Genomic DNA, 27,200 nt, shown 5'->3' with positions numbered 1-27,200 from the left:
CCACACCCTCAAGACGGCCCATGGCCTATCCACTGGGAGGTTGGGGTGGGGCGGGGGGGCACTCACATTCTCCAGGCAGGTGCTGTCCTTGTCCTTGTGCAGGTAATGCTGCTGCCAGAAGCGCAGCAGGTTGTGGAAGTTGTTGAGTAGGAAGCCGGGGTACTTCTTGCTGTGTTCCATTCGCTGCAGCAGCCGCAGGTACAGGGGCAGCCGCTCTTTCCGCCGGGCCAGCATCAGGATCACCAGGCTGGTATTGAGGCAGCTGACGTTCTCCTGCGAGGCGCCAGGCGTGCCATGTTAGGTGCATGCAGGTAGCCCCAGTGGCCCCTGGTGGATCTGGGGTGCCACTGGGCAGGGAGGAGGGTGTCTCATGCCACGCACTGAGCTGCCCCTGCACAACCCTGAGAGGATAGGGCATGGCGGGCGGGGGTGGGGGGGGGGTCATCGTCAGTGGTCTAGAGTCCACTCCTCCTCCAGAATCAGTTCAGGCATCACTTCTTCTTGGGAGCTCTGGTTCCCGGAGCTTCCATCCCAAGGGTGGGGCAGGGTGCCCGCATTAGGTGCAGCTACCTCACTTTCTAACTTCTGCTCAGCACCGAGCTGGAAGGGTCTCGGGCTGGTTCACTGTGCAGCCCCAGCCCAGTGCCCTGCCTCGGTAAATGTGTGCTAACTGAAGGAACAAAGAACCACCTCTGAGGGGTTGAGCATTAACCCCATTTTAGAAAAGAGGAGTGTGAAGCTTAGGGAAGGGGAAGCTGCAGTTACTTAGTGAGGGAGTGGGAAGTCACATCAAGTCCAATCCCAAAGCCTGCACAGCAGGAGCTCGGAGAGCACTGAACAGGGAGTCAAGAACTCCATGCCAATCCTGACCCATCTGTGACTTCAGAGACCTCTTCCCTCCTCAGGCCCCATCTGTAAAATGGCACACCGGTCCCTCATTGGAAAAAGTCCTCAGAATAGCTGGCGGGGTTTCCTAGGAACCAACAGACGGATCAAGACACATGTCTAGGGCAAAGATGGGACAGATCAACCCCTGGGCTCTGGGATGAGGGAAACTATTTCCAATCTCCCTTCCCCTCCTGCATATCTGCAGGACCTCTCACCTGGGTCAGTGTCTGCACGTGGATGATGTTGATGAGGCGGAAGAGGAAGGACATCTGTGTGGGCACCTGGGATATGTAGGCAAGCAGGCGGCACTCGGACAGGACCTCAGCAACTGGGGACAGAGGGGCAGAGGTATGAGAGCAGGCTCGGAAGTTGGTCTGTGGCTCAGGCCCAGGGACCTGCCCCTCAGGCTTGTAGCCAGGCCCCACTGGGGTCCTGACTTTGGAGATGGGAGCCCCTGCCATGAAAGCAACACAGGAAAGGCTGGATGCAGCAGGAACAAATGTCCAGCTGTGCTGCCACCCAGGCTGAGTCTGCATTCTCATTACACCCCCCCCAGGAGTTTACCACCACCTTTCCCTCAGTCCCTTGCGGGGTCCTCCTCTCTGAGGCCTCCCTCCCTCAGGCTTCACCGTCTCGATCCCTCTATTCCCAGGCGATTCCAGGCAAGAGAGGAAGGGTGTTCAGTTTTCTGCATTCCATTTGCACGACAGTTTCTTTACTTTTATTAAAATCTACATGTTCATTAAAGGAAGCACGGACGATAGAGAAAAGTCAAAGCGCCAAGAAAATCTCCCAGAGAGCCATAACCTGGACCCCAGCCACGTGGGCATTTGGCGCAGCTACTTCTGGCCGTTTTGTCTCCTTGCTAGATGCTGGGTGTCTGACACCACTGTGGCCACACTGGGCCGATTCACCCTGGCACCGTGGCTTTTCCTTACCTTTCATGTCCACCTGATTTTCGAACCGGTCCAGCGACAGCGTGACGCAGCGCACCAGCATGTTGGAGTCCACCAGAGAGCTGTTGATCTGCTTCAGGAACACCTGGAACTGCAGCAGAGGCCCAGCTCAGGCGGGTGGTGGTAACTCCCACTGAAGGTGGCCACTGGCCGCACAGGGCCCCCATCCATCCAGGCCCAGCTGTGTCTCATAAGACTGAGGCCCAGACGAGCCGGGTGGCCAGCCCCCCAACAGGAGCTCGAGCCAGGGCTGACGGCAAGCCCAGTGTTTTCTACACTGATGATGGGCGCTGGACTCCCCTCATGTTCACTTCAACTAGTTTGCACTGGGTTTCTATCAAACACACCCCGTGAGGCTCACACACTGGGCCCGATCCTGCCCTTCTGGGGCTCATTGTGTCACCCACCTGCATCAGAGCCATTTTCACAGCCCACCTGCTCCCACCCTCACCCCTGCCCACAAGTAGCTGAGACGGTCACCCCTGTATACCCAGGGTCCAGCACAGAACCAGCACAGTGCAGAGGTGAATGGCCATTCGCTGAAGCCGGCCCACTGACTCCCCAGTATTCTCCAATTTCAAACCAGCACCCAAAGACTGGGAAGGACCGGGGCTCCAAGATAACTTCTGAATGATGCAGCAAACCCCATGGAGCCCGGGTTAGTCTTACCTTTGCATCAGTGTTGATATATTTATTAAATCTCTTGAATGCATCAACATTGAACTTCATCAATTCCCCCAGAAGGTCAAAGTAACTCTGGAGCACATCCCTCGATTTGCACTCGCTGTCCACGATGCAGTACAGGATGTGCTGGGGTGGGAGAGGACAGGATGAAGGCAGGAAGGTGGCTGAGCCCTGGGGCCGAGAAGCAGATGTGGCTGCCGCCCCCAGGCTGTGCTCAACCAAGCTGCCCACTGTCTGCCTCCCACCAGGGCCTGGCACATAGCTCAGACCACATGACATTTGCTTTGAGTTAAGCATCCACGTCAGTTGATGGAACTCATTTCCCTGTCTAGATTCTCATCTGAGGATGCTGGGCACTCCAAGGGCAGGGCCAGGCATTACACACACCACCAGGAGGCTGGGGGTGGGTTGAGGTGTGCAGTCATGACCTCTTGCTTGCCCAGGGCTCTCCAGCCGGCAGGCGAGGGGAGCCGTCTCCAGAAGTAACAATGGCCACTGCCTGAGCACTGAGGCCATTCAAGTAAATGAAGCACAGGATTTAAGGGCATAGGACACATTTTGACCCCATGGTTTGTCTTTATATTTATGAATAAGAAAGTTTATACCAAAATCGATGAATTTTCATCAGGAACAAAAGCCAGTTTAACTCTTACAATAGTTTTCTACAACAGTTAAACTGTTTCCATTTTTCATTTGCATTTTCCTGAAGTTATGCTGATTTAGATCAATTCCTTATGGATTTTACAACAATTCATGGGTCAGTTTCTTGTTTGTATCCTTTTTTTTTTTTAAACCAATGATATCTCTGGCCACTTTGTTCCCTGCCTCTTGTAAATTTTGCTTTTTCTGCAGACCACTTTACAATAAAGGAGAATTGACTTTTGGTCAACAGCAAAATATCCTCAGGGTCAAAAGGCCTTGCTGGGTAACTACAGACTCTTACACTCTTCCATGGCCACCCCCCAGATCCCTCAATCATCTGTTAAGCACCTAAGGAACCCACACTTGGAAACTCAGGGGAAGTCCCAGGACAACTGCACTGGCATTTCAAAATAGAGATTTGGTCTGCTCCTGACCAGCTGTCTAAGTCTCACGAAGGAGAGCAATGCATGGGGCTAGGGGGAGAACGGGACACCCAACACCCTGGCTCCTCCAGGCTATTACCTCCAGAAGGCCTCGCTTCAGCAGGAACATCTGGTCTGCATAGGAGGTGGTCCCTCGGAGGAAACTCTCCACAGCCCGGGCTTGCCAAAACCTGCGACCCAAATGTTGACCCCTGGCCCAGGTGGCTAAGGCTGCCCTCTTCTGGCCCATATTCCATTCACCAAGGGGGCTGGGAGATGTTTGCTGTCTTGCTTTATTCGACATTCACTGAACATCTACTAGGCGTCAGGCCTCATACTAGGCACTGGGGACATAGCAATAGTCCTTATCCTCATGGAGCTGACAGCTCAGTGGGGAACTGTCGTCTATTTGGTTCTGTCTGGAAGAAGCTGTGTCTCAAAGAAGATGGATCCAGGATTAGAGGGCTGGCTACAGTAAGTCACATATGAAAATACACTCTAGCTTTGCCCCTTCAGAAGAATAGAAGGACAATGGAAAGTGGTGCTGAGAGTGCATGAGGGAACCTGACAGATCTGTACAGATGGGCCACTGAGCTCACTTCTGATGGGCTGTCGTAGAGAAGAAGTGGCCCTGAGGGTGGGGGGTAGAGCTGGGATCAATGAGGGGAAGACTGGACAAGGCAGGCTGAGTTGACAGGGGGCACATGTGGGCACGAACCTATTGGTAGATCACACCCAGCCCTGACCAATGCCTCCCTTACCCGCTACTTCTGTCCACAGCCTTCACAACTCATCTTAGGTGAGCCAGAGGAGCTCTGGGGAGCCCTCCCTGTCCACACCCACCCCCCCTCAGCCCCCAGCTGGATAAGGAACTTTCCTTTGTTCCCAAGCCCCTGGGGCAGGTCCTGGCTCTATTTCTTTCCACACTGCACTCCAACAGGTTTCTTTACACGCCTGTTTCCCACAACCCAGGGAACTCCACGGGCAGGGGCTGCAGTTATTTCCTACCATCTGTCCAGCGCCAGCACAGAGTAGGTGCTTGGTGAATGCTTGGTTAGTCCCTAAAATATACTGCTGGGATGCAGCAGAAGCTCATGCACACCTGTGGAGTCAGACCCCCTCCCCCCCAGACTAGTCGGATATCCACAGCAGAAGCTGGTAGTCACATGAGGTATTTCTAACCACTCGAGAGAAATGCTTGGCTCCTGGACCCTTCAGGAGTGGCAGGTGCCTGTCCCCAGACCTACCTGAATGATGATTCGGCTGGCTCCTTCTTCATGACCTGCAGCAGACGAGTTAATAAGCCCCTCTTCCCATCACACACCAAACTCCTGAAACAAAACAGGTACATCAGTGGCAGACGTGAGGCTGACAGGGCCAAGTTCCACTTGGCCAAGGGGCTGCTATCTTGGGGCCCTGGGGTTGGATCTCCCTGCTGGTTTAGGTGGGTGAAAAAACCTGGGACATTTCCAAACCTGCAGAATGCCCCCCAGTTCCATCTGTGTCCAGAGGACTCCATGGACTCCTGCAGTCTTAGAACTGAAGAGCCAAGTGTACCCACACCACATCTCAGGCCAGCTTTCCCTTCCCAGACTCACTGGCAAGTGATCAGAGGCCAGAAAAACCCAGAGTCAGTGCTCAGAACCGCTGGAGGGCTGTTTACACCAAAGCGAGTTTGAAATGCCAGGACAGAGTCTACCAGATGGGGCAAAGTCTGTGCCAACAGGGTGAGAGAGGGAGTACCCTGGCCCCCACGTTCAGCTCCGCTGGCTTTGGACAAGTCCCTGTGCCTCTGGGCCTCAGCTTGCTGGTCTAGGAAGCAAGATGTTTGATGAGGAAATGACTTGGGCTGCATCATGGGGAACAGATGGCCAAGCAGGCAGGGATTCTGAGCCCTTAAACTCCCTCTTCAAATAGAACAGCTCTACTTTTATCCCCTCCAGACATTATGGACTATGCACGATTTTATTTGAACAGATTTCTCTTGCTTTAAAAAAAAAAAAAAAATAGAGCCTGGGAATTATGACTTCTGTTGCTGGCTATAGTCCTCCCTGCCCTGACCCTCAGGAACCTGTGACCTCCCTGCTGGTCAGAAGGTGGCACGAGCATAATCCAGCTAATGGGACTTATCACAGGGCAAGAAGCATGTCAGCAAAGGTGAGTGACAAAGGAGTGGGCAGAACACATGTGACTTTTGGCAGATGACCTCTCCAAACCCCTGCTCCCCACTCTGTAAAGTGGAGATGATGATGGCACCTCCCTCCCATGGCTGCTGTGTGGCCCCAGTGAGGTAATGCAGGGGACATGAGGACAGTGCATGACACCCAGGAGCCCTCAGGACATCGGAGCTACATGTGAAAGAGAAAGGATAAGTACCAGACCTGTGGGCACTCATCTGTGAACCCGGGGGCACGCAGGCAGCCAGGGCAGGCTGTGGGCCAGAGCTGCATGCCACCCACCTGTCAGTGTTGAGGACGGCTTCCACCTCAGGGATGTTGGCCTTGAGAGAGATGGCACTGAGTTCGTTCAGCTCCTGGTTATTGAGCAGCAGGTACTTGTTCCTGCAACAAATGGATTGGAAGGGGTAAAGGACAGGCACCAGGCTAGTTCCCTTCTTGCCCAGTTCCTGTGGTGAGAGCCAGAGAATCTTCCAGGTGCCCTCCCCTGCCATCACTTGCTCCTGAGGTGGCAGAAGGGCACAGGCGAAGGGAGTCTCCCTGGCTCCCGCCCCTGCCCCTTTGCCTGCCACAGTCACTAACAAGGCCCATTCCCTCAGCATTTCCAGGCCTTTTGTTTGCCACTGAACATTTTTTTTTTTTTTAATGTCTCTTTGAGAAAGAGAGAGAGTGCGAACAAGCATGCCTGCACACAAGTGGGGGATGGGTAGAGAGAGAGGGAGAAAGAGGATCCCAGGCAGGCTCTGCATATCAGCGGAGAGCCTGATATGGGGCTCGAACTCACAAACCTCAAGATCATGACCTGAGCTGAAGTCGGACTGAGCTACCCAGGCGCCCCACCACTGAACATTTCCTTTTGCTTTCTCAAAGGCACATCCAACTTGGTGATGTCCAAATCAAACTCAGCATTTTGCTTCTCAAACCTGGCTCTATTCTGGCATTCCCACAGGGGCCTGAGGCAGCTGAGACACTCCCTCCTGCGCCCTTCATCTTTAGGCCTGGCATCACCCAAGCCACGTGGACAGAAGCAGCTTCCTAAATGGTCTCCCCCAGGAACTGATTCAACACACAGCACCCAGGGAGATCTTTAGAAAATGGGACTCTGACCAGGTTACTCTACTGTCAAAAACACCCCCACAATTTCACAAGCTTTAGACTATATAAAATCTAAGCCCAAGAATTTGACTGACAAGGTCCTGTGGCTGAGCCACCAACCACTTTCACAGCCTATGGGCCAAGCCCCTCTTCTTTACATCGTTCACCACACTGGCCTTCTTGAACACACGGTGCTCCACCCTGCAGGAGATTCTGCACACACCATTACTTCTGGAACAGACCCTCACTCTTCCTTTTCACCCAATTTACCACTACCGACCCTTCAGGTTTCAGCTGACAAGTTGCTTCTGCAGGGAAGAGCTCCCGACTACCCTCTGGCCAGTTCAGGGCCCCTATCAAATGTTCTCTTACAGAAGCATGCTCCCTCCCTCTGAATACCACCTCCATCCGTCACTGTGCACCGGGTGGTGTGACTCTGATTAATGTCCCTCCTCCCTTCCAGGATCGTACCCTTCACGAGACCAGGGGTCACGGCTAATTTCACTCATCGCTGTCTCCCCAGAGCCTAACAGTGCCTAACACATACAAGTGCTCAGATTTAATAAGAGTCTGATGAAAGTTAGGGACCCACTTCCTCAGAAAAAAAGTACACATTCAGAACATACTGGTGCCATTTTTTAGAGTGTTCACATACTTTCTGGAGCTTAAGTCCTTCAGACAAAGAGCCTCTGAAAGAGGATGATCAACATGATCCAGACAAAAGTAGCCAAGTGGAGGCCCTTGGCCACATTTGTCCTCAGGCACTTTCTGGTAGCTTACACAATGTTTCAAAAGAATTTAAGTCAATGTTTAAAACCAGGACCTTCCACATAAATCTTAATTTCTAGCTTCCCTTGGGGGAAAAAAACTCAGAAGCTATGTAACAGCGGGCCCAGTTTCCTGTATACCAGCAGTAGGCAAGAGCTAAGCAGTAACTGCCTGTGTGTTCCAGCTCACGAAAGTCCTTCCATCCCACCCCTTACCCTCGCCATAATGTCTCCCCAGTGCCAAGGTCAAGGGGTCAGCTGCTATTCATCCCTCCCCCGGCACTGTTTTCCTTAGAGCAGAGAATCACTCTCTTGTGAATTCTCCACTGAAGGTAGAAAAATGAAAAATGAGAGGGCAGAATACGGCTTCAAAAAAATGGGAGAGGGTACATCTCCTTGTGCAGGTGAAGAATATTCCACCTGTTCAATAAGCAAATACTCAGCCCACTTTGCCCACCTGAGGTCCCTGTGAAGGGCCAAGCTGTCCATTCCTGGTTCGGAGGGACAGACAGTTGAGGGATGTATTGACTCCAAGGGTAACAAGGAGCCAGCAACTCTGTACTCCCTTCCTGAGGTGGCAGTGAGGGCTCAGGGGAAGATTGGCACAGGGCCTGGCACAAAGGAAGGGCCGCATGAATGGCAGCTCTTATTACAGTATTGTCAAAGTGCAGCCACACGTGGTAACCATGTGACAGCTGCCCTCACAGCTGCCAGGTCCTCCGGAGCTGAGGTCTGAGACAGGGGAGAAGCCCTTGCAACAACTGGCCTTCCAAGGACAGCTTGTACTTACTCGTGGTGGTCGCTGAAACTCTGGAGAAGCCTCAAGAACTGTATCTTCAAGGTGATGTCCTAAAACACATATGCATCCTTGACGTTAAAACCATCACCACAACGTTCCCAATGAAAATAAAACATTCTGGTGAGAGCCTGGATGTGTCGCTTTGCTTCTCTGAGCCTCTGTCCTCACACACAATGAGGACTTTTCTATAGTCAGAAACTCTTCGCTGACTTCCACAACTGGCCAATAAGAGATTAAGCTGCTGCGGACCCTTCCTGCTATCCCCCGCTTCCACCTACATGTTGAATAAAAAATAACTAAAATTCTTTTTAAACGTGAGGCTAACTTCATAAGAAAGGAAAATCCATAGGAATCAGAAATGAAGAAAGGACTGCGTTCAGAGCAGTGAGCACAAGAGCAGATGGTCAGCAGCTCTGGGTGGGATGGAGAAGTGGGAATGACATTTACTCATGCCAGGGCTTGGGTTTAATGCCCTTCAGGGACTAGACAGAACCCCGTGCCCATGTAAAGCCTGGTAAGCATGTACACTTGGTGAAACAAGGGTGAGAAAAACCCCACTTATCAGCCCAGGGAGCTGGCAAAGATGCCTGTTTCTGCCCGGGTGCTACTGGTGGTGAAGGGGAGCCCCCCGAAGAGAAATCTGGCACTCAACATGAAAACTTGCCCTGTGGCACTTACTCATAAAGAACCTGGCAGACAAAAGCAAGTGTTCTGAAGAAATACTTCCAGAGGCAAGGCTACATTCCAGAACACGAGGTCACATTCCACCCTGAGGGGAATATGAAGATTCAAATGCAAGTATTAGCATCCCATGAGCAATCCAAGACCGTAAAAAAAGTATGTTACAAGTAATGAACATTAACAAAATAAAGACCAAGTAGTTTTTGACAAAGAACCAGATGTCTCAAAATGCAGAATACATTCAACTTGAAATTAAAAATTCGGATGATGGGCTGAGAGGCAAATTGGACAAGGCCAGAGAAGAACAGTAAGCTGGAAGGTCAGGCACTGTGGGAAGTCCCCAGAACATGGCACAGAGACCAGGGAGAGCCTATGGCACTGATGGCCGTGTGTGGCACTTCAAAGTCCCAGAGCACTGTCCTCCTGATGCTGGTGATCAAGCCTCCACGTGGCCCACAAGGACAGTGGGCAAAGGGAGTGTGACCTTCCTCCTGCAAAAAACAGGCTCAGAGATTCAGCGACTCGTTCAAGCTCTCCCAGCAAACTGAGCGGCATAGAGGCCTCCTGACTCCCAGTTCAGTGCTCTCTCCAGTGCACCATAAGAGAGACCAGGTAGAGGTGAGCCTCTGACTCCTTTAAAAAAGAAAGCACCCTAAAGCCCTTTCTGGCCACAGACCATTGTGGTGCATGCTCTCAGAGGGCAAAACCTACCACCAGTAGATGTGCAACAGTGTGGGGCTGCATACAGAACAAGGGGAAGCCTGCCACTAGGTAACAGAGAGGCTTTCTGGAGGAAAGGGAGCGCCCTGTCCTAGAGGTGTGCACGAGGAAGCTGACAGAGGGCCTCAGAAGGGACTTCTGCACAGGTGGAGGGGTGGGGTCAGACCCTTTCTCAAGGCAGCTTCCACTTAAGGGATCATATAGACTAGGACTTTATTTCTACTCTTTCAAAAAATGAGATTTCAAAGGGTCAACAGCAGTCCTGGAAACAAGTACTCCTGGCAAATAAAGCCCATATGTTGCCACGTTCCCCAGCTCACCGGGCTACAGTCACAGTTCTGGTTGTGACCATGGAGGACAAGGGCAGATGCTGAGTGCTTCCTCCAAATCAGCTTGTCGAACAAATTATTGAGCCCGGGGATCAGCTTGAACTCTGCGATCATTCTGTGAACCTGGATGGGGTAGGAAGGCAAAAAAGCATTACAACAAACGTGCTGTGAAGATCCATCAAAATCTCCTGCTCGGCACGTTCTAAACAATCTTTGAGGATGAAGAAAGCAACAGTCAGTAGGGACTGTGGAGGTTTAAAGGAAATACCTCACTTAGCCACCCCTCTCCACACTCCCACTATGCACAGACACACTTTTGCACTCTACTCACAGATTCCCACAATACTCCTGGAGTCACACTGTATGGTGGGTCCTCTTTTAAGAACACAAGTTTTGGATTCAGGGAGTCCTGGGTTTGACAAGCAGCTCCAACACATACGAACTTAATAACCTTAATCAAATTTCTTAATTTGTTTGTTCTTAGTTTGTTTCCTACTCATATCATTAAAGTATAAATACCCCTCATGCTTCAGAGTAGGAATAGATTTCAACTAGAGACAAGATAAACATATTTAAAAGATGTAAACCCTAAGTATCCTAGAAAAACCTATGCAAAGATTTTTTTTTTAATTTTTTTTAAACGTTTATTTATTATTGAGAGACAGAGTGAGACAGAGCATGAGCATGGGAGGGGCAGAGAGAGGAGGAGACACAGAATCCGAAGCAGGCTCCAGGCTCTGAGCGGTCAGCACAGAGCCCGACGCGGGGCTCGAACGCACAAACTGCGAGATCATGACCTGAGCCGAAGTCGGACGCTCAACTGACTGAGCCACCCAGGTGCCCCTGCAAAGATTTTTGTAAACGACCATACGAGAAAGATTTTCTAAAATATTAAGTATACCTAGAAGCCAAAAGAGAAGACCGTTCAATTCAATCATATAAACCTTTAAAAATTCTCTGTGGCAAAATTCACAATAAGCAAAGTCGTGAAGTCAAATAGGAAAATGGAGAACATAGTGGCAATCTCACATCATAGGCAAAAAGCTAGTTTCCTCTGTAAGGAATCCTACAAATCTCTTAAACAAAAAGACCAACCTTACAGAAAAAATGGGCAAAGGTTACAGACAGGAAAATACAAGACATTCTTCAAGATATGAAAGTATTCAGCCTCACTTATAATGCTAAAAGAAATTCAAATCACAATGAATTTTTCGCTTTCTCAGGTTAGCAGAGAACAAAGCTTAATAATACTGTGCTGGAGAGCTGGGCCTCAGGCACGCTCACTCACTAGTGGTGAGAGGGCATTTGCCGAACTGCCTGCAGAAGAAGGTCATTTCGGGGAGATCTCTAAAATCTACAAATGCATATTCCCTTTGACCAGCAATTCTACTTTCAGGAATTTATTCTCAGATCCATATACTAAATGACATATGTATAAAGTTACTCACTAAAGAACAGCAGCACTATTTGCAATACCAAAAAAATAGATAGAATCTATACTTCCCGTCAGTGGGTATTAGTTGTGTAAACCTTGGCATATCCATTCAGTGGGGTATAAGGTACCAGAAAAAAGATTGAGGTCTTTCACACATAGTGAATTAAACATTTACCAAGATACAATATCAAAAAAGCAAATATGTACATGCTATATTAATCACTGTGTTAAAAAAAAAATGAGAGGAATATATTTGCTTTTATAAGCATAAAATGTCTCTAGAAGGATACATGAATAACTGGTAAAATTAGATGCTTCATGGAAGAACCAGAATATCCAGGATCAGAGGAGAGAAAGGCTTCATTCATGCTTGTTTACACTTTTTTTTTTTTTTTTAACATTTATTTACTTTTGAGAGACAGAGAGAGCATGAGCAGGGAAGGGGCAGAGAGAGAAGGAGACATAGAATCTGAAGCAGGCTCCAAGCTGTCAGCACAGAGCCTGATGCAGGGCTTGAACTCACAAACCACGAGTTCATGACCTGAGCCGAAGTCAGACGCTTAATGAGCCACCCAGGTGCCCCGCTTATTTACACATTTTAATAAAGAACTATGTGAATTATTTACCTATCAAAAAATATGTGTATATATATATATATATTTACCTAAAACAAAGTTATTACTACTTCTTCTCAGGGCTCTTATAAGGACAAAGCTAGAAAATGTATGTAAAGTCCTAAGCGCAGGATCAGTGCTTACTGATTCCCATTCTACAAGGGGAAGGGGAAGTTTAGCAGGACAGATGGCCAAGGCAGTGGTGGAAATGTCGGCCTAACTCAAGGGTTCTGATCCTAAAGCCTGTCGTTCAGGCCTACCACAGGTGTGCATTTACTTATTTAAATTTTTTAAAAAACGTTTATTTTTGAGAGAGAGACAGAGCGCGGGAGGGGCAGAGAGGGAGACAGAATCCAAAGTAGGCTCCGGGCTCCGAGTCGTCAGCATAGAGCCCAACACGGGGCTCAACCCCACAAAGAGTGAGATCATGACGTGAGGCAAAGTCAGATGCTTAACCGACTGAGCCACCCAGGTGCCCGGGTGTGCATTTATCTCAGGAGGCCAAAACTGGACAAAGCTGTGACTCTGGACAATGTTCTTTGAACCTGAGTCCCCTGATGGAAAATGAGAGCTAGTGAAGATGCTGAAAGGATTCAGTGAGGTAATGTGGCCCAAATGCAGGGCCTGACTTTACAGGAAGTGCTGTATTGATTGTTTACATGAGCACTGGAGAAATGGAACTTAGGACATCTGGGGAGAGTGACTTCAATTTAACCAAGACTGGTCACAGAACTTGGTCAGAATGTACAACAAAAAGGCCACTCTAAGGAGGAACCTTCTGGGAGGCCTGGCCGGGGAATCCCTTTTCCTTGCTGTCCCAGCCTCGATGAGGCCTGTGGATCCATGTCCCCACAGCGCCGGCATATGGCAGAACGCAGTCAATGCTGACCGTGCTCCTGAGGACATGCCAGCAGAACACTGGTTCTCAGGTGGGCAGCATCCTGAGGCCAGCCTGTGGTCCTTCCAAGGCAGCAGCAGCAGTAATCATACAGGTTAACCAGAGAAACCAATGACTGATTCATAAAGACTTGGGAACAGGAAGGCTGCTCAGGGAGCAGGGAACGGTCATGAGGGACAGAAAGTAGATGGCTCTACTGATGCCTGGAACCTGAGAGCACAGCCCTTTTTGTACCCTGGTTTCCTCAAGTATCAAGTGAGGGGAGAGGTGGTCACCACTTTTTTTTATAACTTACCAAATACCCCAAAATTCAAATGTGAATAACCGTGAAAAAAGATAAAAGCACTGAACACATGTAGGGCACAGAGACATAATAATTTCGTAACAAATGTATTCCATATTGGAGTAAGGAGCTTCAATGCCGTGGAGGTCAGGGTGGGGCTTCATCCAGGGTCCTGGTTTTAAATACCAACTGCATGCTGACAACCTCCATGGTTCTAGCCCCGGGCCTGACCTCTGCCCTAACTCCAGGTGCAGGTAATCCAGGTGCCGATTCTGAGAGACACCTCAAACCTAACTTGTTCAAACTGAATTCCCTGCCCTTCTCTCTACGCCTCCGCTCCTCTCCCCTAACTCCTAACCCACAGTCTTAACCATCTCAATAAATGGCCAATCCATCCTCCCACCTGCTTGGGCCAAAAACCTTAGAAGTTGTCAAAGAAGTCACCCTTAATCCCTCTCTCATGCCCACATCCAAACTATCAGCAAATTCTACCTGTTCTACCTTCAGAATATATCCAGACTGTAAGCACTTCTTGCCACTCCCCTCCACCAATATGCTTAGTCCTGGCTTCTATCATCTCTTTCACAAGGCTGCCAGAGGGGTGGCTTCCCAGTCACTCAGAGTAAACACCCACGTCCTTAAAATGGCCTGTGAAACCCACATGGGATCCTCATCCCTCCCCTCACTGCTCATTCCAGTCCATGCCCCTGCTTCCCTACTATTCTACCAACCCACTGGGCATGTTCCCACCTCAGGACTCGCTCCCTCTACCTGGTAGGCTGCCTCATGGATCAGCGTGCATGGCCCTCTCACTTTCTTCATGACACTGCTATGCTGGATGTCATCTTTGCAGTGAGTCTTCTCCCTGGCTACGCTATCCAAAACTGCTCCTCACTCGTAAGATGGGGATAACTTCACCTATCTCGCACGGAGCTGCTATGACGGTCCAGGGTCTTGACTCAAAAAGGAGCTTAAGGACTGTTGAGTGCCCCCCGCCAACTGCCCACCTTTTTTTCATCCACAGGGCAATGATTAGTCAGCAGGAGAGGACTAGTTCTCATCTATCCCAAAGAGGAATGCTACTTCCAGAGTTCTCTTTCTCCCCCTGTAGGTTATAGGCCCTTGCTCCTTCAACCCCAGCACATGCGGAGCCCCAATAGCTGCCTAGTTTCTGTAACTGATACAGCTCCCAACTCTGGCCCCCCACCCTGAGCCCCCATCGGACTGGCAACTCTTCTAGTGCATCTACAGGGCAGTCGTCCTGTCACAAAAACCCTTTCTTCTTCATATTAACAAGGTCAGGTAACATGGCCAAGCAACCAGCTATGCCCTGGGCACCAATGCTCTGCCCAGAAATGCTACCACAGCAAGGTATGGTAGAAAGACTATGGACTCTGGAATGAGACTGGCTTCCTGATATGTAAACAGAGAGGAGAACAACCCCTACACTTTGCTGGGCTGGAGTGACAGCCTAATGGAGTACTCGATGCCCCACAAGTGCCCGGGACATGTTCTGAGACGTGTGGGGGGGGGGGCCCACCTGGTTTCGCTGACGCCCCATCAGAAGCACGCAGAGAACATAGAGTACTTCCAGTTTGTACATGATCTCATGCATGATCTTCATTGACTGAGGCAGCTGGGTCCTGGTGGAAGTGTGAGGCAGGCCATTCTCCTCAGAAGCCCCTGGAGGAGGGAACACAATGGAGGCTGAGACAGCCACCAGGAGAGAGGGTTGAAACACTGCTTGTAAGGAAACATGTTTCTGCTCCTCAAACCAGCTCTGGACAGACTTGAGGTAATAGAGCCATCAGACTGGCCCCTGAGCCCATGACAGAGACTTTGAAAGCCACAAAACCCCCTCTGTGCCCACAGGGGCCAGGCAAGCTTAAAAATAGAAAAACTGACTCTGCATATCATAAGAAAAGAAATTCTGTATGTATGGTGACAGATGTGAGCTAGACTTACTGTAGCGATTATTCTGCACTATGTACGAGTATCAAATCATCATGGTGTACACCTGAAAATAATATGTTGTATATCAATTATACTCAATAAAAAACCAAATCGACTCTGCAGTTGCATTCTATCTCACTGACTTTAACACAGTGAAAATGCTCTGACACAGCCAATGCAACAACAAGATCCATCTCTTCCTGATATTCTTTTCTCCCGTCATCATCAGAAAATATCCCCCACCCAAGTGCCCAGTGAGCTAGCAACGAATTGTGCCAAACTCTTTTCAGGTCACAAATGACTCTAAGTATTTGGTACCTCTACCTAGATTCTACAAGGAAGCACTGCCGAAAGACTGAGAGGGATTCTTTTCCGAGATTTCTTTTCTCCTGTTTTGCAAAGAACCATCTAAAGTTTTCTAAGGTTCAGCTTTCCAAGGCAGACTGGGCACCACAACTGCTGTTAATGATACAGATGAACACAGTGTCTACTAGCAGACTTCCATTTTACCCAGTTTCATTGTTAGTAACAATGGCAGCAGCTAAGTAATATTTCTGGGACATGGTATATGCCAGCTATCATATTTTGGGCTGCAGGTAAACCATCACATATATTCTACTACCCAGTTAACAAGAACGTCTCAATGAATCATGCAGGTTACAATGAAGAATACTCATGGGAAGGTGCTAGAACAAAGTGCTGAAGGCTGAGGGCTCTGGGATTATAACTTGCTGGCCGTGTAACACTGGTCAAGTTACCTCCACACTAGGCCTCAGACTGCCTCATAGAAGGGAAGTAACAGCAATGCTACTGTGGACGGCTGGGTGGCTATTTGGAGTCAATGAGAACACAAGAAAGGCCCAGCACCTGGTTCTTGGGGAGCCTTCCTCTTAGGTCCCTGTTATTTTAAAAGAGTACTGGTCAGGGTCAAGAGACCTTAGGGATTACTTCCCCTCAACTTTTCTCATGTTTAACGTGAAAAGATGAATGAGTAACTGCTAAGGTCCTTCCAAGCTCCCACTGGAACTGCTGCCCTAGAGACCTTTTGCAAAGGGCCAGAAAAACTATATGGGATAGAACAGTGGTTATCAAGTAATATTTGGGTAAGGTGCATGCAAAAGTCTGGTGACTTCTACAAGGTGATACCAATGTATAAGAACCCAAGTTATTCTGCCCTACTGGCATGGAACTATGTTTTTACAGCCATGTCATGTCACTAATATAAAATCACAGCCCTGGGAGATGACGGGTTGTTGAGTGAAGCAAGACTGAAAGGCAGCATGGCACAGATGTTAAGAGCACAGCCCCCGAGCTAGCCTGTCACATCTGACCCAGCTCTACTACTGTTCACCAGTTGGGTGGCCTTGGGTAAGCTGGTAGATGTCACTATGCTTCAGTAGCCATCCTCACCTATAAAACTGGGGTAACAGCAACAGTACCTATCTCTTACCAACATTGCAAAAATCAAAGGATTTAATATATTCAAAGTGCTGAAAACAATGCCTGGCACATGAATAAGTAACATGTAAGTATATGTTAAATAAAAAGAAAATGAGTTTTTCTGCTAATGCTTGCTTGCTACTAGTTTTTTTTCTTTTTAATCTGCAAGGTTTTTTTTTTCAATTAAATTTTTAAAAATGTTTATTTATTGGGGTGCCTGGGTGGCTCAACTGGTTAAGTGTCCCAACTTCAGTTTAGGTCATGATCTCGTGGTTTGTGAGTTCGAGCCCCATGTCTGGCTCTGTGCTGAGGGGGCTTGAGAGCCACTGCGGGACAGGATGCTTAAGGGAAGGACAGGCACAGCGAATGGCAAACAAGCCCTCCTCAGTAATAAACGTCTGTGGAGAAAGAGAAACACAGGCAGCTCAGATGCTTCCCCGGGCACTGCCGATCTTTGGTGCCTGGTTTTCACGGGCTTGACAAGAAAGTCTCTGGGGTAAGTATTTTCAAGAAAGGCAGTTCTTAAACCAATGGCCAGAGCTCAGCAACAAGATTAATTCCCAAGGATAAGGATGGGCAAACTAGTTTGAGAGGTTTCTGCTTCCCTCCAATCTCTTCAGCTGCATAAAACTGATTCAAGGGGTCACCACCCTCCATAGGTCTACACTGCACTCTGGGGCATACTCTTTTTTTTTCCTAAAACAGCTTTGAGCTATAATTCAGCATACAATTCACCCACTTGAAGTGTATAATCCAGTGGTTTTTAACATATTCACAGTTGTGCAGCCATCATAACTGATTTTAGAACATTTTCATCATCCCAAAAAGAAGTCTTATTCTCATTTGCCACCAAACCCCTCATCTCTAGGTATCCACTAAAGTACTTTGTTTCAAAGGAATTGCCTTCATATAAATGGAATCATAAAATATGTGACCTTTTGTGCCTGGCTTCTTCTACTCTGCACAATGTTTTCAAGATTCATTCAGGTTGTAGCATGTATCAGTATTTCATCTTTTACACTGCCGAATAATATTCTGCTATATGAATATATCACATTCTGTTATCCACTTATCAGCTGATGGACATTTGGGTTATTTCCATATTTTGGCTATTATAAATCTGCAGCTGTAAATATTCACGTATAAGGTTTTTTTTTTTTTTTTTTTTTTTTTTTTTTTATTTATTTTTGGGACAGAGAGAGACAGAGCATGAACGGGGGAGGGGCAGAGAGAGAGGGAGACACAGAATCGGAAACAGGCTCCAGGCTCCGAGCCATCAGCCCAGAGCCTGACGCGGGGCTCGAACTCACAGACCGCGAGATCGTGAGATCGTGACCTGGCTGAAGTCGGTCGCTTAACCGACTGCGCCACCCAGGCGCCCCTGTATAAGTTTTTACGTAAACATGTTTTCATTTCCCCTGGATATATAAGTAGGACTAGAATTTCTGGGTCATATGGTAACCCTGTTTAGCCTTTTGAGGAACTGTGAAAAGTGCCAGACTGTTTTCCAAAGCGACTGCACCATTTTACATAGTCCCCAACAGAGAATGAGGGTTCTGATTTCTGATTTCTCCACATCCTTGCCAACACTTGCTATCATGTCTTTTTGATGATAAACATCCTAACAGGTATGAAGTAGTATCTAATTGTGGTTTGGATTTGCATTTCCCTGATGGTAATGATGTTGAGCATCTTTTCATGTATTTATTGGCTATCTGTATCTCTGCTTTGGAGAAATGGGTATTCAAATCCTCAGCCCACATTTCAAAATGTGTTGTCTTTTTATCACTGACCTGTATGAGTTCTTTACAAATTCTAGATTCAAGTCCCTCATTAGATACATGGTTTGTAGCTAATCCATTTCTGCAATGAAGCCAGTTGAGATTTTGACAGACACAGAGCTCGACACGTGGAGTACTGCTACCTTAATCATACTGAGTCTTCCGGTCCATGAACACGAGATAGCTTTATATTTAGGTCCTCTTTCATAATAATAAAAATGTTTTATAATTTTCAGAGTAGGAGTTTTGCATTTCTTTGTTAAGTTTATCCCTAAGTATTGCACTCTTCTTGATGCTCTTGTAAATGAAATTTCTTAATTTTGGTTTGGTCATCGCTACTGTATTTCTATACAAACCTTATAATCTGAAACACTGTTCCCACTTATTAGTTTAGTGGGTTTTTGTTTTTACTGGATTCCTTGGTTTTTCTATATATAAAATCTGTGAAGAGAGACAGCTTAACTTCCTCCTAATCTGAATGCCTTCTATTTCTCTTTCCACCTAGAACCCCCAAAGCAATGTTGAGTCGAAGCAGCAAAGGCAGGGGTCCTTGTCTTGTGCCTGTGCCTGATCTTAGTGGGGGAGCAGCTTTCAGTCTGTGGGCATGAAGTATGCTGGCTGGGGGTTTAAGATGCCCTTTAATTGGTTGGGACTGCTCCTTCCTCTTCCCAGTTTGAGTGTTTTTATCATGAAGGGGTGTTGGATTTTGTCTGATGCTTTTCTGCATCTACTGAAATGATCGTGTAAGTTTTTGTTCTTTCTTCTACTGATACGGTGTATACATCAATTGATTTTCATATACTGAATCAACTATGCATTAATCCTACCTAGTCACATATATACTTACTTGGCCAGGTGTATAATTCTTGTATGTTGCTAAATTTGGTTTGCTAGTATTTTCTTGAGGACTTTTACATTTATATTCATGAGAGATATTGGTCTGTAATTTCCTTGTAGTGTCTCTGGTTTGGGTATCAGGTTAATTAGGACTCATATGTTGGGAAGTGTTTCTTCCTCCTCTATTTTGTGGAAGTCTGTGACATACTGGTGTTAATTCTTATTTAAATGGCTTCTTATTTAAGAGGCCAGGGCTTCTTTGCGGGGGGAGAGGGGGTAGTTTTTCTGTTATTAATTCGATCTCTTTACTTTCATAGGTCTGTTCAGATTTTCTATTGCTCGAGTCAGCTACAGGAGTTTTTGTCTTTCTTATCATCTGTCCATGTCATCTAGGCTGTCTAATCTGTTGGCATACAGTTGTGTACAGTATTTCCTTAGAGTCATTTTTATCTTTGTACATGTTGTCACGTACCCTCTTTCATTCCTGGTTTTAGAAGTTTGAATATTGTCTTTTTTTTTCCCCCTTGATCAGTGAAGCTAAAGGTTTGTTAATTTTGTTAACCTTTTCAAAAAACCAACTTCTGGTTTTGTAGATTTTCTCTATTATTTTTCAATTCTCTATTTCATTAATTTCTATTCCAATCCTTTTCTTTCTTTCCATCTGGTTGCTTTGAGAATATAGCTTGCCTCTTCCTTTTTCAATGACTTAAGGAGAAAAATTAGGTTACCGATTGGGGAATTTTTTGAGTTTTTGTGTTTTTTTGTTTTTTTTTAATGTAGGGATTTATAGCTACACATTTCTCCCTTAGCATGCTTTAGCTGCATTCCTTAAGGCCAGTATGTTGTGTCATTTTCATTCGTCTCAAAATATCTTTGAATTTTTTTTTAATGTTTATTTATTTTTGAGAGAGAGCGAGAGCGAGCAGGGAAGTGGCAGAGAGAGAGAGAGAGAGACAGAGAGAGAAACACAGAATTTGAAGCAGGCTCCAGGTTCTGAGCTGTCAGCACAGAGCCCAACACGGGGCTCAAACCCACGAACTGTGAGATTGTTACCTGAGCTGAAGTCGGATGCTTAACTGACTGAGCTACTCGGGTGTCCCTCAAAATATCTTTTAATTTTCTTTGTGATTCTGTCTCTGAACCATTGGTTATTTAGAATTATTATCACATAATTTCCATGTTTCTAATATCTGATTTCTAATACTACTTCTCTGTGACTGAAATACATGGTTTGTACAATCTTAATCCTTTCAACTTTACTGAGGCTTTTTAGGTAACCTAGCATATGGTCTATCCTGGAGAATGTTCCATGTGCATGTGAGAAGAACGTATATCCTGCAGTAGTTTGGTGGTGTTCTATATATATCTAGTAAGTTTAGTTTGTTTAAAAAAAATTTTTTTTAACGTTTATTATTTTTGAGAGAGCAAGGAAGTGCACGAGCAGGGGAGGGGCAGAGAGAGAGGGAGACATAGAATCCAAAGCAAGCTGCAGGCTCTGTCTGAGCTGTCAGCACAGAGCCTGATGCAGGGCTCAAACTCACAAACCACGAGATCATGACCTGAGCTGAAGTTGGATGTTTAACCAACTGAGCCACCCACGTACCCTGTTTGTTTTTTAAGTAGGCACCATGCTCAGTGTGGAGCCCAACATGGGGCTTGAACTCATAACCCTGAGATAAAGAGTCATTCAACCAGCTGAGCCACCCAGCCGCCCCAAGTCTAGTTGGTTTAGAGTGTTGTTCAAGTCTTCTATTTCCTTCTTGATCTTCTAGTTGTTTTCTCCATTATTGAAAGTGGGGTATTCAAGTCTCCAACTATTACTGCTGCTTATTTCTCTCTTCAAATCTGTTAGTTTTTGTTTCATTTATTATTTTTTTTGGCTCTGTTGTTAGATATGTTTATAACTGTTCTATCTTCTTAATAGATTCACCCTCTTATTATTATAAAATGTCCTTTTTTTTCTTTTATCTCTGATAACATTTTTTGTTTTCAAGTCTCTTCTACTATAGCCCCTCCAGCTTTCTTATAGTTGCTCTTTGAAGTATGCATCTTTTTCTATCCTTTACTTTTAACCTATTTCTACCTTTGAATAGAAAGTATGCCTCCTGTAGGCTGCATACAATTGGATCTTTTCTAAAAACTCCACTATGACAATTTATTTTTTGGATAAATTGTTTTAATCTATTCATATTTAAGGTTATTAATGACACAGTTGGGATTACTTCTGCCTTTTTACTTTTTGTTTTCTACACAGCTTATGTGTTTTTGAATTCCTTTATTTCTCGTATAATACTTTCTTTTGTAGTAAGTGAACACTTTCTGGTATAACATCATAATTCCTTTAATGATTTTCTCTATTTTTAAAGTTACTTTCTTTGCAGTTGCTATCGGGTTTGCCATATACATCTTAACCTGACAGAATCTTTTCAGATTTATACTAATTCCAGAGCTCCTATATAGCTCTATTCCCCCTCCTCTTTTTGTGCTATTAGTTTTCTGCATACTACATCTATGTACACTAACCAACAATATATTGTACAACACACTGCACATACTGTTACACAATACACTGTTGTAGTTATTAGTTTATATAATTTCATGTCCATTAAAGAAGCTGAGGAAAGAAAGGAGAGCAAGTAAATATTAATAGAGTTTGTTATACTGACCCTCTTATTTACCATTTTGGTTGTCTTCATTGATTCCTGTTGATTCAAGTTACTATCTGGTATAATTTCCTCACTGCAATACAACTTTGGTCCCATCCAAGTTCCCACAAAGTTTCTTTGTGCTGTTACTGTCAAATATATCACACTTCTGTATGTTACAGATTCAACAATATAAACATATGGTTTTATTTACACAACTGTTTTTAAATTAATTAAGAAAAGGAGAAGAAATATGCATTTATACTGTCTTATGATTCTCTAATTACCTTTACTACTGCTCTTTGTTGTTTTGCATAGATTCACATTACTGCCTGAGGTCACCTGCTTTCCGGCTGAAGAACTTCCTTTGGTATTTCTCATAAGGCAGATCTTTTAGTAATGAATTCTCTAAGTATTTGTTCATCTAGCAAGGTCTTTATTTCACCTCTGTTTCTGAAAGAAAGTTTTGCTGCTTTTTTCCTTTCAGCCCTTAGATCATCCCACTGCCTTATGACCTCTATTATTTCTGAGAAGTCAGCTATCAATCTTAAAGAAATATTCTTGAACATGAGGGTTTGTTTTTGTCTTTCAACTTTCAAGATTTTCTTTGTCTTTTAGCATTTCTATTATGATGCGTGTGGGTGTGAATCTCTTTGAATTTATGCTACTTGCAGTTCTTTGAGCCTTTCAGATGTATATATTAATGCTTTTCAAATTTGTGAAGTTTTCAGCCACTATTTCTTTGAATATTCTTCTTGCTCCTTTCAGTGAATTCTTCCTTCCAGTTATTTATAATTTTAAACCGCAGAACTTCCGTTTGGCTCCTTTTTCTATCTCCTCTTTACGGATACTCTCTATTTGATGACATACTGTCGTCATAGCTTCTTTAGTTCCTTCTACTTCTTTAGGCACAGCATCCTTTAGCTCTTTGACCTCCTTATGACAGGTCTCCATTAAATCCAATATCTGGGCTCTCTCACAGGCAATTTCTGTTGCCTGCTCTCTCCTGTATATGGGCCATACTTGCTCTGCATATCTCATACATTTTATTAAACTGACATTTTAGGTAAATAATACAGCAACTGTGGATACTGATTCCCCTTCTTCCCTTTTGGGGCTTGTTATTTTCTTGTTCATTTGTTCAGTGACCTCCCTAGACTATTTCAGCAAAGTCTATTTCTCCACAGACTAGCGAGGTCCTTGGTGTTTTGCTTCAGAGGAGTGAAGTTGTGGGGGTGTTTACAGTCTCCCTGGATGACGATTGCTGCCTCATCTGGTATGAAACCCAGCTGTCAGACTCCACTAATTGCTGGCTGAATGCTCTACTGTTTTTGACAATGCCTTGGGGCGTAATAAAGTGCTCCAAAATCTAATCCAATTAAAACTGGGCCAAGGTAGTTTCTGAGACTGAGGTTGGTTTTGACCTCAGAAGAGCTCTGCTTAGCTGTTTTCCTGGTTCTTACTGGTAAACTACCCAGCCTATGGTTTAACTTTTTTTTTTAATGTTTATTTTTGAGAGAGAGAAGGGCGGGGGGGTGCGCCCTCAAGTGAGAGAGGGGCAGAGAGAGAGAGAGAGAGAGAGAGAGAAAGAGAGAGAGAGAGAGAGAGAGAGAGAGAGAGAGAGAGAGAGAATCCCAAGCACAAACGAACCCTGAGATCAAGTCCTGAGACAAAATCAATGAGTCGGACACTTAACAGACTGAGCTACCCAGGAGCCTCTATGGTTCAGCTTCTTGTTCTCACTTAAGAGCTAACATCCTCCTTTTATTTGCTTACCACCAAAATCAACATTGTCTTCCAGAACACCCTTAGGTCTGAACTTCCCTACCTTCTGCTCTTATGCATTACCTCTCGTCCTGGCAAAATCTTGGTGCCGCTACTCTGAGCAGGGTCAGCCGGCTTTTAAGTCTTTTTGGCTTGCCTCTCCCTACACGGAAGCTCTGTCCTACACCTGAGTTGGGGCAAGGACAGTAGGGTCACAGAATTCTTGCTTGCCAGGCCTAGGGCACAGCTTCTGTACTGAGTGTAGTACAAAGGTAGTCAGAAGAAAGGAGCCCCTGGCATTATGTGCAATAAGTGAATTAAATGAAGTCAGAAAGAGAAAAATACTATATAATATCACTTCTATGTGGAATCTAAAAAAAGTCAAACTCAGAGAAACAGAATGCTGGTTACCTGAGGTTGGGAGAATTAGGAAGATAGTGGTCAAAAGGTACAAACTTCCAGTTATAAGATTAATAAGTTCTGGGGATCCAACGTACCGCATGGGGATTATAGCTAATATTTGAATGACGTTAATAAAGGAGATCTTAAAAGTTCTCACCACAAAAAAGAAATAAATATGTGATGAGGTGTTAGTTAATGCTATGATGGTATCAGTTTGCAATACATAAATGCATCAAATCAACATGCTATATACGTAGTATTATAAATCAATTATATCTCAGTAAAGTTGGGGCAGGGAGCCTCCGACCTGTAAGGGTATACTCATCAAGAATTTAGCCTCTGCAACTTGGAGTTGGAGGGAATGAGAAAAGCTGGTGGTCTGCCCTCCTCCCCTTCAACAGTGAGATACCATATTCCTTGTTTGGGAATTGTGTCCTCTGTTGAGGGTTGTGTCTTTTTGGCCACGCCAGCCCAGAGTGGAATTCCCAACAAGCAAAAGTTCAAATGTCAAAGACACTCACTGTTCTGAGTTTTAGCAGATTTCCTTGAAGAAATGTTTCCTCATTTGCTGTATGCTCTCAGAACAACTTCCACATATACATGGATGGCTTTTGTTGTTTTTTATAGGTTTTGTTTACAGTTGCAATGGGGAGCAGGTCCACAGAGCTCCGTACACTGCCATCCTGGAACTAGAACTCCTCCTTTCACTTTTACCTGCATGATTACAGTGAGAATTCCTGGGTTTGTACAATCTGACCCCATCTTGCTGGCCAGAGTCAAACGCTTCACCGTTAAGCATATGACCCAAGATAGGCCAGAGTTCTTCACCAGGAAGCTACTGCTTGAAACTAGGAGTCTACTCATCGGAACAGAGAGAACACTAAAGAACCATGGAGAATGAAGAAGAGACATGGAAAGGACTCTTTGAGTTCCTAAGAATGCTTTGGTTATTGGATCCAAACAGTCCCTTCTCCCTGCAATCAGGTCTACACTGAGGGAGTTTAAAGAGGTTTCTGTCACTAGCTTTCAAAAGTGTCTTAACAGTTCTTATCTAGGGCTTCCCTGAGGAAAATTCTACTGAGCAAATTTCAATTAATGCTCCTCAGAAAAGAGGTCAAGAATGGTTCCAGAAGCCTAAGGGAAAGCTCCCCACATCACAGAAGACCCTCCCTGCCACCGCCAACCACCCCCCCCCCCCCCCCCCCCCGCCACCAGCCCAGAAGTACCTTGATTGTGCTCAGACTCCTCATTAGCCACTCGCATCAGGGCATCCAGCACCAAAGCATTGTCTAGCCATGTGTACCACTCCTCCAACTCCTGAAGGAAGCTAGCTGTGCCCGTTGACTCTGACACCTTTCGAGTCGCAAGCTTGCAAAGCCGCTCAACAAAGCCAGGGATGCTGAGAAGGGCCGCTGCCAAGGAGAGAACAAAAGAGGGAATTTTCAAAACAGAGACCAACCAGCTCTAAAGCCCTCAACAAGGAGCCTGTCCCCTATCTGTGGCGGGAATGATTTTTAATCTGACAGTAGCTAGTCAGAGAGCTTCCCTTTAAAATGAAATGCCAAGCCAAAATAAAATAGTAAATTACAGAAACAAGTTCAATTGTAGCAGGTATAGAGAAACAGGCTCTTATATCTACTAGTGGGAATGTAAACTGGAATAACTTTAGTGTCTTAAATCTGTGTGTCTTTGAGCCAGGAGCTTCATTTCTGGGAACTTCCCATAAGGAAATAACCAATTATATGTACAAAGATATTCACTGATGTGGTTTCTACAATAGCAAAATAATAAAGACAACTACATGGTCATCAACAGCATATTGATTAAAACTATATCCAATACAACAGAATACAATAGACACTAAGAACAATGACACATATATCTTTATACGGTGACTCAGTAAAGATAATTAAACTTGTTACAGAAAAAAATTATTACACAGTATTGGCTTAAGCCCATTGTCTTTAAAAATTTGCTTCTTTAGGGGCGCCTGGGTGGCTCAGTCGGTTAAGCGTCCGACTTCAGCTCAGGTCATGATCTCACGGTCCGTGAGTTCAAGCCCCGCGTCAGGCTCTGTGCTGGCAGCTCAGAGCCTGGAGCCTGCTTCAGATTCTGTGTCTCCCTCTCTCTCTGGCCCTCCCCCATTCATGCTCTGTCTCTCTCTGTCTCAAAAATAAATAAACATTAAAAAAAAAAAATTGCTTCTTTAAAATATGCACATAATATACACATAAAGAATGAAGGCTATACAGCAAGGTTTTTTTGTTTTTGTTTTTTAACGTTTATTCATTTTTGAGAGACAGAGCATGAGCGGGGAAGGGGCAGAGAGAAAGGGAGACACAAAATCCGAAGCAGGCTCCAGGCTCTGCTGTTAGCACAGAGCCCGATGCGGGGCTCGAACTCATGAACTGCAAGATCATGACCTGAGCTGAGGTCGGATGCTCAACCGACTGAGCCACCCAGGTGCCCCTATACAACAAGGTATTTACTGTGGCCATTCCTGAGTAGGAAAGGATATAAATGTTTTGTTTTTGTTTTTTTTTTTTTTGAGACAGAGAGAGAAGAGGAGAGAGGCAGAGGTAAGGGGAGGGGGCGGGAGAGAGAACGGGAGAGAGGGAGAGGATCTTAAGCAGGTTTCACACTCAGCGTGGAGCCCGATACAGGGCTCAATCCCATGACCCTGGGATCACGACCTGAGCTGAAATCAAGAGTTTTATTTTTATGCTCAGCCAACTAAGCCACCCAGGTGTTCCCATTTAAATGCTTCTTTTAAAACCACTTCTCTCTAGGGGTGCCTGGATGGCTCAGTCAGTTAAGTGTCCAGACTCCTCTGATTTTGGCTCAGGTCCTGATTTCAAGGGATCAAGCCCTGCATCCAAGCCCTGCTTGGGATTCTCTCCCTCCCTCTTTCTCTGCCCCTTCCCTGCTCTCTCTCACTCAAAATAAACTTAAAAAAAAAAAACAAAAACAAAAAAAAAACAAAAAACC

At 45.8% G+C, this 27,200-nt stretch overlaps 1 protein-coding gene across 4 annotated transcripts in view; it reads right to left on the bottom strand.

The window, feature by feature from the left end:
- LOC122215626 (transient receptor potential cation channel subfamily C member 4 associated protein) overlaps positions 1-27,200 on the bottom strand; it is a 69,278-nt gene that overhangs the window by 1,030 nt on the left and 41,048 nt on the right. For 3 of the 4 annotated variants that reach the window (XR_006200480.1, XM_042931142.1, XM_042931143.1), the window contains exons 8-18: positions 25,439-25,624; positions 14,931-15,097; positions 10,152-10,283; positions 8,422-8,480; positions 6,052-6,153; positions 4,840-4,923; positions 3,693-3,783; positions 2,514-2,654; positions 1,827-1,935; positions 1,104-1,216; positions 67-273 (exon numbers count right to left, since the gene is read on the bottom strand). Coding sequence is in view for 3 of the 4 variants with exons in the window: in XM_042931142.1 (XP_042787076.1) it covers positions 67-273; positions 1,104-1,216; positions 1,827-1,935; positions 2,514-2,654; positions 3,693-3,783; positions 4,840-4,923; positions 6,052-6,153; positions 8,422-8,480; positions 10,152-10,283; positions 14,931-15,097; positions 25,439-25,624 (1,391 nt within the window). In the remaining variant the exon portion in view is untranslated. The remainder of the gene's footprint in view (positions 1-66; positions 274-1,103; positions 1,217-1,826; positions 1,936-2,513; positions 2,655-3,692; positions 3,784-4,839; positions 4,924-6,051; positions 6,154-8,421; positions 8,481-10,151; positions 10,284-14,930; positions 15,098-25,438; positions 25,625-27,200) is intronic. The other variant, XM_042931144.1, reaches the window with a different exon arrangement.

This window comes from Panthera leo, chromosome A3 (assembly GCF_018350215.1).
Source record: "Panthera leo isolate Ple1 chromosome A3, P.leo_Ple1_pat1.1, whole genome shotgun sequence".
Taxonomy (NCBI): Eukaryota; Metazoa; Chordata; class Mammalia; order Carnivora; family Felidae; genus Panthera; species Panthera leo.
This window is presented reverse-complemented; position numbering and strand designations above follow the sequence as displayed.